Source organism: Microcebus murinus, chromosome 10 (assembly GCF_040939455.1).
Source record: "Microcebus murinus isolate Inina chromosome 10, M.murinus_Inina_mat1.0, whole genome shotgun sequence".
In the NCBI taxonomy this organism is placed as follows: Eukaryota; Metazoa; Chordata; class Mammalia; order Primates; family Cheirogaleidae; genus Microcebus; species Microcebus murinus.
The window spans coordinates 96860313-96872582 of record NC_134113.1 but is presented as its reverse complement, the minus strand read 5'-3'; the positions used below and the strand labels follow the sequence as shown (position 1 = coordinate 96872582).

At 41.2% G+C, this 12270-nt stretch overlaps 2 protein-coding genes across 5 annotated transcripts in view; both read left to right on the top strand.

Moving 5' to 3' along the window:
- NDUFA9 (NADH:ubiquinone oxidoreductase subunit A9) overlaps positions 1 to 12270 on the top strand; it is a 449537-nt gene that overhangs the window by 357463 nt on the left and 79804 nt on the right. The window lies entirely within an intron of this gene.
- Positions 1 to 12270, top strand: part of DYRK4 (dual specificity tyrosine phosphorylation regulated kinase 4) — a 45192-nt gene that overhangs the window by 13823 nt on the left and 19099 nt on the right. For all 4 annotated transcript variants that reach the window (XM_020287701.2, XM_012783133.2, XM_020287698.2 and 1 more), the window contains 2 exons: positions 9787 to 9867; positions 10590 to 10706. In XM_020287701.2, coding sequence (XP_020143290.2) covers positions 9787 to 9867; positions 10590 to 10706 — 198 coding nt within the window. The remainder of the gene's footprint in view (positions 1 to 9786; positions 9868 to 10589; positions 10707 to 12270) is intronic.

Here is a 12270-nt window from a genome sequence, read left to right as displayed (position 1 = left end):
GAACATTTTTTAATTTATTATTGGCCATTTGTGTTTCCTCTTCTTTGAAATACCTGGTCATGCCTTTATTGTTTAAATATTTTTCTATTGTGGTATTTGTCTTTTTCTTATTGATTTGTAGAACATTTTATATATTCTGTCTACTAATCCTTTTCCAGTTGTATGTGCTGCAAATACCTTCTCCTAGTTGTTAGCTTGTCTGTTTTTTATATACTTAATTTTTTTTTTTTTGAGACAGTCTCACTTTGTTGCCCAGACTAGAGTGAGTGCCCTGGCGTCAGTCTAGCTCACAGCAACCTCAAACTCCTGAGCTCAAGGGATCCTTCTGCCTCAGCCTCCCAAGTAGCTGGGACTATAGGCATGCTCCACCATGCCCAGCTTATTTTTTCTATATATATTAGTTGGTCAATTAATTTCTTTCTATTTATAGTAGAGACAGGGTCTCGCTCTTGCTCAGGCTGGTTTCGAACTCCTGAGCTCAAGCAATCCGCCCGCTTCAGCCTCCTAGAGTGCTAGGATTACAGGCGTGAGCCACCACGCCCAGCTTATATACTTAATTTTTTAGAGCAATTTTTTAGGCTTACTGAAAAATTGAGTGGAAGAGTACAGAATTCCCATAGACCCCATCACCCTCCACAATTTTCCCTATTATTAACATCTTGCATTAGTATGTAGTTGTGGCAACTGATGAACCAATATTGATACATTATTATTAACTGAAGTTCATAGTTTACATTAGGGTACTCCTTATGTTGTATATTCTATGGATTTTGACAAATGCATAATATCATGTATACACCATTACAGTATGATGTAGGATTAGTTTCCCTGACCTAAAACTTCCCTGTTGTCCACCTTTTTATCCCTCTCTCCTCTCCCACTGAACCCTTGACAACTACACTTTTTATTGTCTCTATAATTTTGCCTTTTTTAAAATATCATATAGTTGGAATCATACAGTATGTAGCCTTTTAATACTGGTTTCTTTTGTTTGGCAATAAGGTTCCTCCATGTCTTTTCATGGTTTGATAGGTCATTTTCTTTTTATCTGTGAATAATACTGTATTTTATGGCTGTACCAGTTTATCTATCTACCTATTGATAGACATTTTGGCTGCTTCCAATTTTTTGTCCCTTAAAAATAAATTTGCTATAAACATTGTGTGTAAGTTATTGTGTGGATGTAAGTTTTCAGTTCATTTGAGTATTGCCAAGGAGCATGATTGCTGGATTGGATATTAAAGCTATATGTAGTTTAGTAAGAAACTGCCGGACTGCCTCCAAACTGGCTGTACCGTTTTGCCTTCCCACTAGCAATGAATGAAAATTCCTGTTGTGCCACCTCCTTGCCAGCATTTGGTATTGTCATTGTTCTGGATTTTAAACATTCTAATAGACTGTAGTGGTATTTCAGTGTTGTTAATTTATGATTGCCTAATAACTTATGATGTTGAGCATCTTTTCATATGCTTACTTGACATCTGTATATCTTCTTTGGAGCGGTGATGTCTGTTCAGATCCATTTTTTAATTGGATTGCTTTCTTATTGTTGAATTTTAAGAGTTCTTTGTATATTCTAGATACAAATCCTTTATCAGATATATGTTTTGCACACATTTTCTACCAGTCTATGGCTTGTCTTTCCATTCTTTTAACAGTGTCTTTTGCAGAGCAGAAGTTTTAATTTTAATAAAGTCCAGCATCAATTTTTTCTTTCATAATTGTGCTTTTTGTATTATAAAGTCATTGCTAAACCCAAGGTCACCTAGATTTTCTCCTATGTTATCTTCTAGAAGTTTTACAGTTTCATGATTTTTTTTAGGTCTATGAGTCATTTTGAATTAATTTTTATGAAAGGCATGGTTTGTGTCTAGATTCATTTTCCATGTGTATGTCCAATTATTCCAGTATTATTTGTTGAAGTGACTCCTTTCTCACTGAATTTCCCTTGCTCCTTGTCAATGATCAGTTGACTATATTTGTGTGAGTCTATTTATGGGGACTCCATCTCATCTGTTCCATTGCACCATTTGTCTATTCTTTCTTCAACACCACACTGTCTCAATCACTATAGCTTTACAGTAAGTCTTGAAGTCGAGTAATTACTCTTCTAACTTTGCTATTCTTCAGTTTTGTATTGGCTTTTCTGAGTTTTTGCCTTTCTGTATGAACTTTAGAATCAATTTGTTGATATCCACAAAATGACTTTATGGGATTTTGATTGGGATTGTGTTGAATCTACAAATCAAGTTTGGAAAAACTAACATCTTAGTGATATGGAGTCTTAGAGTCTTCCTATCCATGAATATGGAAAATTTTTTTTATCCATTTATTTAGATCTGCTTTTATTTCTCTCTGCAGAGTTTTGTGGTTTTCCTGAGATAGATCTTGTACATATCTTGCTAGATTTATAGCTAAGTGTTTTAATTTCTTGGAGATGTTAATGTAGACGGTGTGTCCTTTTAATTTCAAATTCCAATTTTTCATTTCTGGTCTTATATACCAGAAAGCAGTTGACTTTTGTATATTAATCTTGTATCTTACTGCCTTAATATAATTTTGGGTTGTCATTTTACTCTATTTATCTTGTCTTTAGATGAAGAGAAGTACTTAATTGAAAAGTAGGTAAATTTAGCAATTTTTGTCTTGTAGGTAGTAAATTTAACTAGGTAGTAGTTAAATTTACTTGTAGGTAGTAAATTAAGTAAATTTACTTGTAGGTAGTAAATTAAGTAAATTTACTACCTACTAACTAGTAGGTAGTAAATTACTACCTACAAGTTAAATCTTGTAGGTAGTAAATTTAAAGTAGGTAAATTTAACAATTTGTAGGTAAATTAAACAAATTTTATCTTGTTTGAGAAATTATTGCCTACATTGAAATCATTAAGATATAGATATTGCCTTCTAAAAGTTTTATCATTTTTCTTTTTATCAGTTCTGAAAATTTTTTCTAGCCATTTTGTCTTTATGTCTGCCATAGTCTTTCTTGCCATCTGAAACACTAATTAAATGTGTAGTAGACCTCACTCTATCCTCCATGTCTATAATCTTTGACTAGGTTTTTCATCTCTTTGGCTCTCTGCGGTGTTTGCCAGCTAATTTCTTCAAACCTGTCTCTTCCAGTTCACTGATTCTCTCTGTGACTATGTATAATATGTTATTAAGCCCATCCATTGAGTTTTAAATTTCAACTCATATTTTTTAGTTTTCAAAGTTCTAATTCATTAATTTTTAAATCTCTTTGGTCATTTGGGTGGAATCTTACATGTTACTCCCTTTTTTAGTCTCTTTAATTTCTTTAAGCATAATATGAGCATAGCTATTTTATAATTTTTACCTGGTAATTCCAATATGTGGCTTTTTTTAAAGGGGGGAACTGATTCTGGTGTGTGTAGTTTCTGCTACTTCTCACCCACAGCACCTTATTTCCTTGTGTAGTTTGTAACTTTTTCTTTGCTTTTGTTTAAGGAAACTATGAGGTTACTAGTCTTGTTTTGCAGAAAAGAAAACAGAGCCTGAGAAAGTATAAATGGTTACCAAGGTCACACAGCTAGCAAGTTAAGGAGCAAGAATGCTGGTCAAAGTCTGTCTGACTGCAAAGTCCTTGTGCTTTCCTCTATCCTGTGAAGCCTTAAAGACCCTTGACTGCTGACCTCTTTTATAAAAACATCATCCCACAGTGATTATTGAGCGCTAACTCTGAGCCAAGCATTGTCTTTGGCTTCTCCTTCTTGTGTGGTATGCAGTCTGGTGGAAGCATAAACATGTAAATGAACAAGTGACAATAAGGCATGGTAGTGTTCTCACCAAGGTAGAAACGGAGTCCTCTGGGAGCCCAGACAGTTTTCTTAAGCCATTAGCTAATGCCCAGGGCACTACGTCGTGCTACACTGATGTGCCAGTCAGCTATAGTACCATTACAGGGCATGAATTACTGGGCTCGTTATGCACATTTTCTTGTAAGTGAATTATGCCCCCTGGAGTTGCGCAAGGAGGCTGCGTGTGGTCTGGAGGGAGAGAATTTCGGACAGAAGAAATAATCTATGCAAAGGTGTGAAATAAATCTAAATCAATAAAAATAGAGCCGTAGAAATCAATTCATCTACGTGAATTCTGCCATAGGATGGATATACAAATTCACTTTATATTATAGAAAATTTTGTGTCTAATTTATAGAATAAATGCTTGCTTTCTGAGTGTTTGTGTTGTCAGCTGTATTCAGATATTATCAGAATAACAGCATGATCTTATTTTTAATTAAAGACCTTTGGAGGGGAAGTACTTTATAATCCCTTGTCACCGGGTTTCAGGGCAGAACACAAATGAGGCCAGAGGAGATCGCCGGATGACAGAATGACAGAGTAAAAAGACACTAGAGGGCTTAGTTCAAGACTCAGGTTTGCTACTCCTGTGCTATCTTGGACAAATCCACTTGGATAACCTCAGCCTCTCTTTCTCCATCTATGAAATGAAGGCACCATACTATAGATTCCCTAAGGTGCTTCCAGTATCAAGATTTTCCAAGGTCCATTTAAGAGAGGTCCAGAAAGGGAAGTGTCGCCCCTGAGCCCATGCACTGAGTGCATTAGAAAATGACAGGCACCGAGACTCTAGGCTTGTGCTCTTGCCCCTCCCTGGAGGTTGGCCAGGTCTTCTTCCTCCACTTCCACCAGAAGCAGAGCCTGGCGGGCAGGACCCCAGGGAGGATTCTGCATCAGTGAGGGGAAAACCTGGTCCTCCCAAAGGGCTGGTCACGTTCACACCGCTGATGAGTCTCCAGAGTGCAGCCTGGGCTTTGGGAGTAATCGGGAGGCAGCCCCCCCAACCCGTCTGGGCTTCCTCATGCACAGCAAAGGGGGGTTCGGAGTGGAGTCCTAGCTAAGAGTGGCAGCGGGAGAGACGCCCTGGTTTGCTCAAGGCCTGTGGTGGGCGACAGTAGCTTAATCTCTTAGCTGGGCACCCAGAGGGGCCCAGGCACCCCCCTCTTTCTCCCAGCTCTTGCGAGGATCTTGCAAGGCTCTTCTGGGCCTAATAGTCTAACTTGTTCAGTTCTCTAGAAAATCCCCAGAGAGCTTTCTTCTCTCTCTCCTCGTCACACCCCTCCCTGCGTTAATGCATTTGTTTTGAATTCTCGCTCTTCTGGGCTCTGGGAAGGGATTACAGAGCCCGAAAGGAGGAAGCTGTGATCTCATATCACAGAGCTTGAGCTTCATCTGCCCTCCCAACCACCAGGCCCTTGGGGACTTTTTTTTTTTTTTTTTTTTTTTTTTATGGGAAGGAGGAAAAGATTAGGAGGAGCCAGCTGAGAAAATAGAAAAGTAGCCCGGGAGGTAGACAGGCAGACAGGATGGTTTGATGGAGCTCTGCCTTTCTGGAAGGGCTTGGTGGTCTAGGGGCAGAGCCTGGGGTGGCCTGCTGCCTGCTGAGAATTTTCCAGATGAGGACATCCAGCGTTCTGTGTGAGGTAATAAGATGAGGCACTGCCTCTCAGGTTCTGCTCTCATTAGCCCTACATAGGGACCAGTCCGATTGTCCTTTAGCTCTTAGTGTGTGGAGGCGGGGGCGGGGTGAGGGCAGGACATATATTCCCTTGTGGCCCTTGGGTAAACCCTACAGTGCTTTTGCCAGGGGAGGGAGCCTGTGCATTTCCGGGGTCAGGGCTTGGCATGAATTGGAAGGGGAAAGCAGAGTGCCAGGGAGAGGACTCCGATGTGGGATGGGGACTGGGGACTCCACCCTTCTGTGGGCCTCTTTCCCCCCCTAACAGGGAGGGGACATGGTCGGGTCATTGCAATTCATAATGGTTTATGAGGCCCTTCCTTCCTAAGATGAACCACCCTTTCATCTAGCTCTCCAGCACCTGAAAGTCGTCCTTGAGTAGCAATTCATTTATTTGAAACAAGACACTTCCTTTTCTAAGCATTTTCTTAGAAAATGCAGTTGCCTTTGAGATGGGAGTGTAGGCAGGGCAGATCCTCTTGTGTGAACTAGCTGGTTAGGGGCTTTTCCTTCCAAAAAGAAGTGCCAGGGAGCAGGAGAGCATTGGTCCCCAGTGGGAACGAAAGCCACTAGGAGTGGGAATGAGGCCACCCAGGGCAAAGAAGGACTTGCAATGGGGGCGTTAGGGGACCTGCACAAGAGGCTGAAGTCAAAGCTCAGCTGCCTCCCAGGGCAGCTTAGAGTTGTCTCAAATCTTTCAGGACAAGAGCTAGGGCTTCCTGCTCCTTCCTTCCCTTCCTTCCTTCTTCCTTTTCTTCATTTCTTTCCTTCTTCCCTTTGGCAAATATTTAAGTGCCAACTAACATGAGAGTCCACATTAGTCTTTGGAATCTCAGGATAAGACCCAGGTCTTTCATCAGAGAGTCTTACGGTCCATCAGAAAAAGACAGGTGTGAAACAATTTGGTCCAGCAGACCGCGGCAGGTGTGCAACAGGGGCAAGTACCTGGCATGGGCTAAACTGCCTACTTCACACAGATTCCTTGATTTTTACACAGTCTCCTTTTTCTGTCCCAGGATCCCGCCCAGGGGAATTACATTAAGATCACATTACATTTAGTCGTCCTGTCTCCTTAGGCTCCTCTTAGGTGTGACAGTTTCTCAGACTTTCCTTGTTTTTAATGACTTTGACAGTTTAGAGGAGTCCTGGTCAGGTACATTGTAGGACAGTTCTCTGTTGGAATTTACCTTTTTTCTCACAATTAGATTGGGTTTATAGGTTTAGAGAGGAAGACCACTGAGGTGAAGGGTCATTCTTATCGCATCATGTCCAGGGTCCCTACTAGCAACATGACTTACCACTGTTGATGTTCACCATGATCACCTGGTTGAGGTGTGTTTGTCTGCTTTCCCTCTTCCCTCTTCCCACACTGTGAGTTTTGGAAACCAGTCACTATGCATAGCCCACATGCAAGCAGTAGGGATTTATGTTCCCCCTCCTCTAGGGTGGAGTGTTCATGTAACTTATTAGGAATCCTTCTACATGGGAGATTTGTCTCTTTGCCCCCATTTGTTACTTTATTAAATCATTTACTTGGATCAGGTTGGACTCATGGATATTTGTTTTTTACGTTGAGTTATAATCCAACACTACTGTTATTTACTTTGTTGCTCAGGTTGTTCCAGCTTTGGCCACTGGGGCCTCTTGTGCCCCTTTGACATGTTCGCATCAGTGGAGGTTTTTTGTTTTGCTTTATTTTTTAGCACTTCCTTACTTTCTGTGACTATGGGATGCTCCAGACTTGTCTTGCATATTTCCTGCCCCAGTCCTAGAATCAGCCATTTCTTCAAGGAGCCCTGGTTCCTCTTACTGGAGGATGGTATTAGAAACCAAGATTTGGGTGCTAGGTGTGCTTGTTGCTACTGGGGTGTTACTTCTTTTTGGATTTCTCTTTTTTAGCTGACAGAACCAAGAAATGTGTGTGTGCATGCTTGTGCATGTGCATGCTAACTCACATGCATACACAAACTTACAAGTATTTATATATGTAGTCATCTGTGGATACAGATATTAAGTTAAACATGAGTTCTTATGTCTCCAACTCTAATCCATTATCACATGATAGAAATGTTGATTTGACCTTGCTGATCTATCAATTTATACTTCAACTGTGGTTCCTACTATCTACCATCAGTTCAGTCAACTGTTCAATTCCAGTGTACATGTATGGCAGGATCAGAATTGTTAACCCCTCAGAAGTTTTGTTTTGTTTTATTCTTTCCTTGGATTAAGCATTCTCAGCTCCTTTAGCCATTTTAGGCCCCATACCATCTTGCCCATCCTCCATCAGTTCTGAGTCTGGATTTTCTATTTCATGGGAAATGAGCACTTTTTTGCAAATAAGGAAAATGAACTCTAGCAAACATTTACTCTGAGCATATGCAAGGCACTGGTTTGAGCACTTTATGTATACAACTCATTTAATCTTCACAACAACCCTATGAGCTTGATACTGATATTGTCCCCACGTTGCGTGAGGAAAGGCTAATAACTTGCTCAAATTCAAACAATTAATGAATAGTGGAGCTTGGATTCAAAATGAAAGAGTATGACTTCAGAGTCCATACCCAGAAACATTATTTTATGTTGCATTGCTGCTAAAAGAGATCTTTCTGAAATACCACCTTGTGCATCTAACTACCAGCCACATAAGCCAACAGTGTTTCCCTGTTGCCCACAGCAGACAGACCTAGTATCTTAGCCTAGCTTTCAGTGCTCTCCACAATCCACAGTCAACCCTCTGCTTCGGTTTAACCTGCACGAGCAGCGCGGCCCTCTGGAACATGCTCAGATACTGTGGTTTCACCTAATCAGCATGCTCTACCTGTCTCTCAAAGCCCAGACCAAGACCCATCCAGTCCGAACAGCACAGCCCATCCCCTCCTCCTGGGCTGATTACATTCACAGTGATCTCCTCTTTGTTGACACTCACTGTCTATGTGCTTAGTTTGATATTTAGTCTGGGTTATATTTGTTAAGGTGCTTGTCATTTATCTGCATAATCTCCCTGCGACATCCTCCGTGACAGCTTGTTATTGGTGATGCTTATGACTCTTAATCTCCATAAACCTACTTGATGGGAAGTTGAACTCAGTGAGATTTGTGATTGCAGTATTTGCTCAGATATCATCAGTGTCCATTTGAGACAGCCACATCCTGCTGATAGCACACATTAGCAAATTAACTAGCATGGTCTGAGACCATAACCCATGCTCTGTGCAGTCCCCTCTCCCTCAGACCACCTCCCTATTCCAGGAGGTCAAGATGAGGCTTCTAAATAGTTCCCATCACTACAGCTCTGGGGAGGACTTAGCTGGGCTGGATGAGATTAAGTTGGAGTGTTAGACCCAGCTGTTATTTCAGTGGGGCAAAATTTTACACAGGTGGATCTGGCCCCAGCTGTGTTTCTCTGCTTTGGAAAATGTCCTTTGGTTCCGTAGGGGAGATCTGAAGGAAGGAAAACCCCTGGGTTCTGCTTCAAAGAGCAGAAAACTTCGATTCAAGCTGTAGCCTGTTGTTTGCAAAACTTTAGTCATTTCAGTATAACCTACATGATTTTTGCCATAATGACATAGGACTCACATTCTATTTTATTTTTTTTACTTAAATTTTATCTCTTCCTAAATAATAATAGTCACAAAATTACAGGTTCATTAGAACCTGTACAGTTGCAGTTTTTCAACTAGATATTAAAATAAACACATAACCATTCGATACCTGTTCATCTGTATACCGCATGCGGTGTGTTGCATTTCTCCACAGTGCGCTTACCACCCTTGGAAACACACGGTGCTGGTGGTTTCGTCTTCTCTTCCCCATCGCTTCCTAGATGTGATGTCTCTTCTGATCAGGTCACTGGTGCTCTGCTGGGTTCCACTGTGGCACCTTTGGAGCCACATCGAGGGAGAAAGAGTTCTGGGCAAGGCTATAGGCATTTCTTTTCTAAAGAATGAGAGCAGCTCGGCTTTTATTCCTTCCTGTATCCAGGGATTTTAGTTAAGCTTTTGTTTGAAGAAAGGGTTATATTGATTTTTTTAAGAGTGTGAAAAGCACAGGACAAGTCAGTCCAGCATTAACACTTCTGGAAAGATCATTTGTTTGGGTGGCCATCCATTCATACATTCACTGAGTTTCTCGGAGCTTCTCTTAGCTCTTCTAACTTAGGGGTCAGGAGAGCTGGCTTCCAGTGTATCTTGTTTATCGTAATGAAACAAAATGAATTTCCAGGTAGCTTGGGATGAAGCCATGACAAGTACTATTCTAATTCTCTGCCACTTGATCCAGGTTGAGAGTAAGCCTTTGATCCAGGTCCAGAAGCCACCTTCCAATTCCAGGAACTCCAGAATGACCAGATTCTTGCATAAGGTAGGAAGTAATGCTTGATGCCTTTTCTCTAGCCTTGAGAATGAGGGCAGGTGGATGGCCAGGGTAGTTTTTAACAGGCATTTTTGGTCAAGTCAGCATAACATGATCAGAGTACTCTATCCACATCACCATGCTTCAACTCCACAGTTTTAAATGTTGCTATTTACTGATAGTCAGATTACCTGTCTCCCAATCAATCAATCAATCAATCGGTGCAGGAGGGCAGGATCCAAGTAAGTGGGTCAAGTCAATAATGTAGCCATAGAGGAAACGGGAGCTTGTGTGGCACGGAGGAAGGTTTGCACTGTATAGCAGAAAGTCCCTGCATTAGGGTGGGAAGACATTGGAATGATGATAATGATGGCTAGCATGTATGGAATACTCCACATTGCTTGACTCATTTACCTCACAAAAGCCTTATGAGGTAGGTCCCATTGTTGTCCTCATGGTAGTGATGAAGTAGTTGAGGCTTAGGGAGTCAGTGTGACCTGCCACAGGTCTCCGCCTAGTAAGTGGTGGAGCAGGATTCAAACCCAGAGCCCATGTGCTTGATTACTCTGCTGCCCTGAAATCTGCTTTTCTCTCCAGGAACTTAAGAATAGGTTTAGGTCCAGATTTGGGTTAGGCTCCACCTTGTTGCGGGAAAGAGGCTAGAAGGAATGACTCTGAAGACATTTTCTTGCCTGAGGCTTCTGTAACTTACCCGGCTTCTCCTTCTGTAGAACACGAACACCAGCGTCACTTCACTCCCCTTCGTGGACAACAAGGAGAAGAAGACTATGGTCAACTTCCCAAGCATCAGCAACAAAATCCTGCAGAAGCCACCTCTGCTGTATCAGGTGAGTTCCTGGCAGCGGACATGCTCTTGAGCACGCAGGTGAAAGACCTGGTTTTAGTCCAAACCAAGTTTAGAAAGGCCCAGGACAGTGGGGACATGCACCGTGTCAGCTTAAGAGTTGAGTTCTAGTCCTGATCTCACTTTTTAAATTTTTTTAATTTTTATTTATTTATTTATTTTATTTTAACGTATTATGAAGGTACATGTGTTAAGATTACATATATTGCCCATACCCCCTCCCCCCTTGAGTAAGAGCTTCAAGCATGTCCATCCCCCAAACATTGCACATCTTACTCATTGTAGTTGTATATACCCATCCCACCCTCCCGACACCCGATAGATGTTACTCCTATATGTCCACTTAGGTGTTGATCTGTTGATATCAATTTACTGGTGAGTACATGTGGTGCTTGTTTTTCCATTCTCGAGATACTTCACTTAGTAGAATGGGTTCCAGCTGTATCCAGAAATATACAAGAGGTGCTATATCACCATTGTTTCTTAAAGCTGAGTAGTATTCCATGGTATACATATACCACATTTTATTAATCCACTCATGAATTGATGGGCACTTGGGTTGTTTCCACAGCTTTGCGATTGTGAATTGTGCTGCTATAAACATTCAAGTGCAGGTGTCTTTTTCGTAAAGTGACTTTTGATCTTTTGGGTAGATGGCCAGTAGTGGAATTGCTGGATCAAATGGTAGGTCTACTTGTATCGCTTTGAGGTATCTCCATATTGCTTTCCACAGAGGTTGAACTAGTTTGCAGTCCCACCAGCAATGTAGGAGTGTTCCTCTCTCTCCGCATCCACACCAGCATTTGTTGTTTGGGGACTTTTGGATAAAGGCCATTCTCACTGGAGTTCAGTGATATCTCATTGTGGTTTTGATTTGCATTTCCCTGATGATTAGAGATGTTGAACATTTTTTCATGTTTGTTGGCTATTCTGTCTTCTTTTGAGAAGTTTCTGTTTATGTCCTTTGCCCATTTTTTGACAGGGTTGTTTGATTTTTTTCTTGCTGATTTTCCTGAGTTCTAAATAGATTCTAGTTATCAGCCCTTTATCAGATGTGTAGCTTGCAAAAATTTTCTCCCATTCTGTGGGTTGTCTGTTTGCTCTCTTGGCAGTTTCTTTGGCTGTGCAGAAGCTTTTTAATTTTATCAGGTCTCATTTGTTTATTTTTGTTGCTGTTGTGATTGCCTTTGGGGTCTTCTTCATAAATTCTTTGCCTAGGCCAATGTCTAGAAGAGTATTTCCAACATTTTCCTCTAGCATTCTAATAGTTTCACAGCAAAGGTTTAAGTCTGTTACCCAGCGTGAGTTGGTTTTTGTGAGAGGTGAAAGGTGTGGGTCCTGTTTCAGTCTTCTACATGTGGCTATCCACTTTTTACAAGAAATGTAAATGTAAGCAAGTAAGTCGTTGACCTCCTCTCATCTACAAAATGGGCTCTCTGTAGGGTTGTGGCGAGGATTCACCTAGGAAAGGAAAAATGAAGTTCTGGTGTATAAATGGTGGAAGTATACGAAATATTGATTTCTTCCCATGTCACCTACTTTTTGTG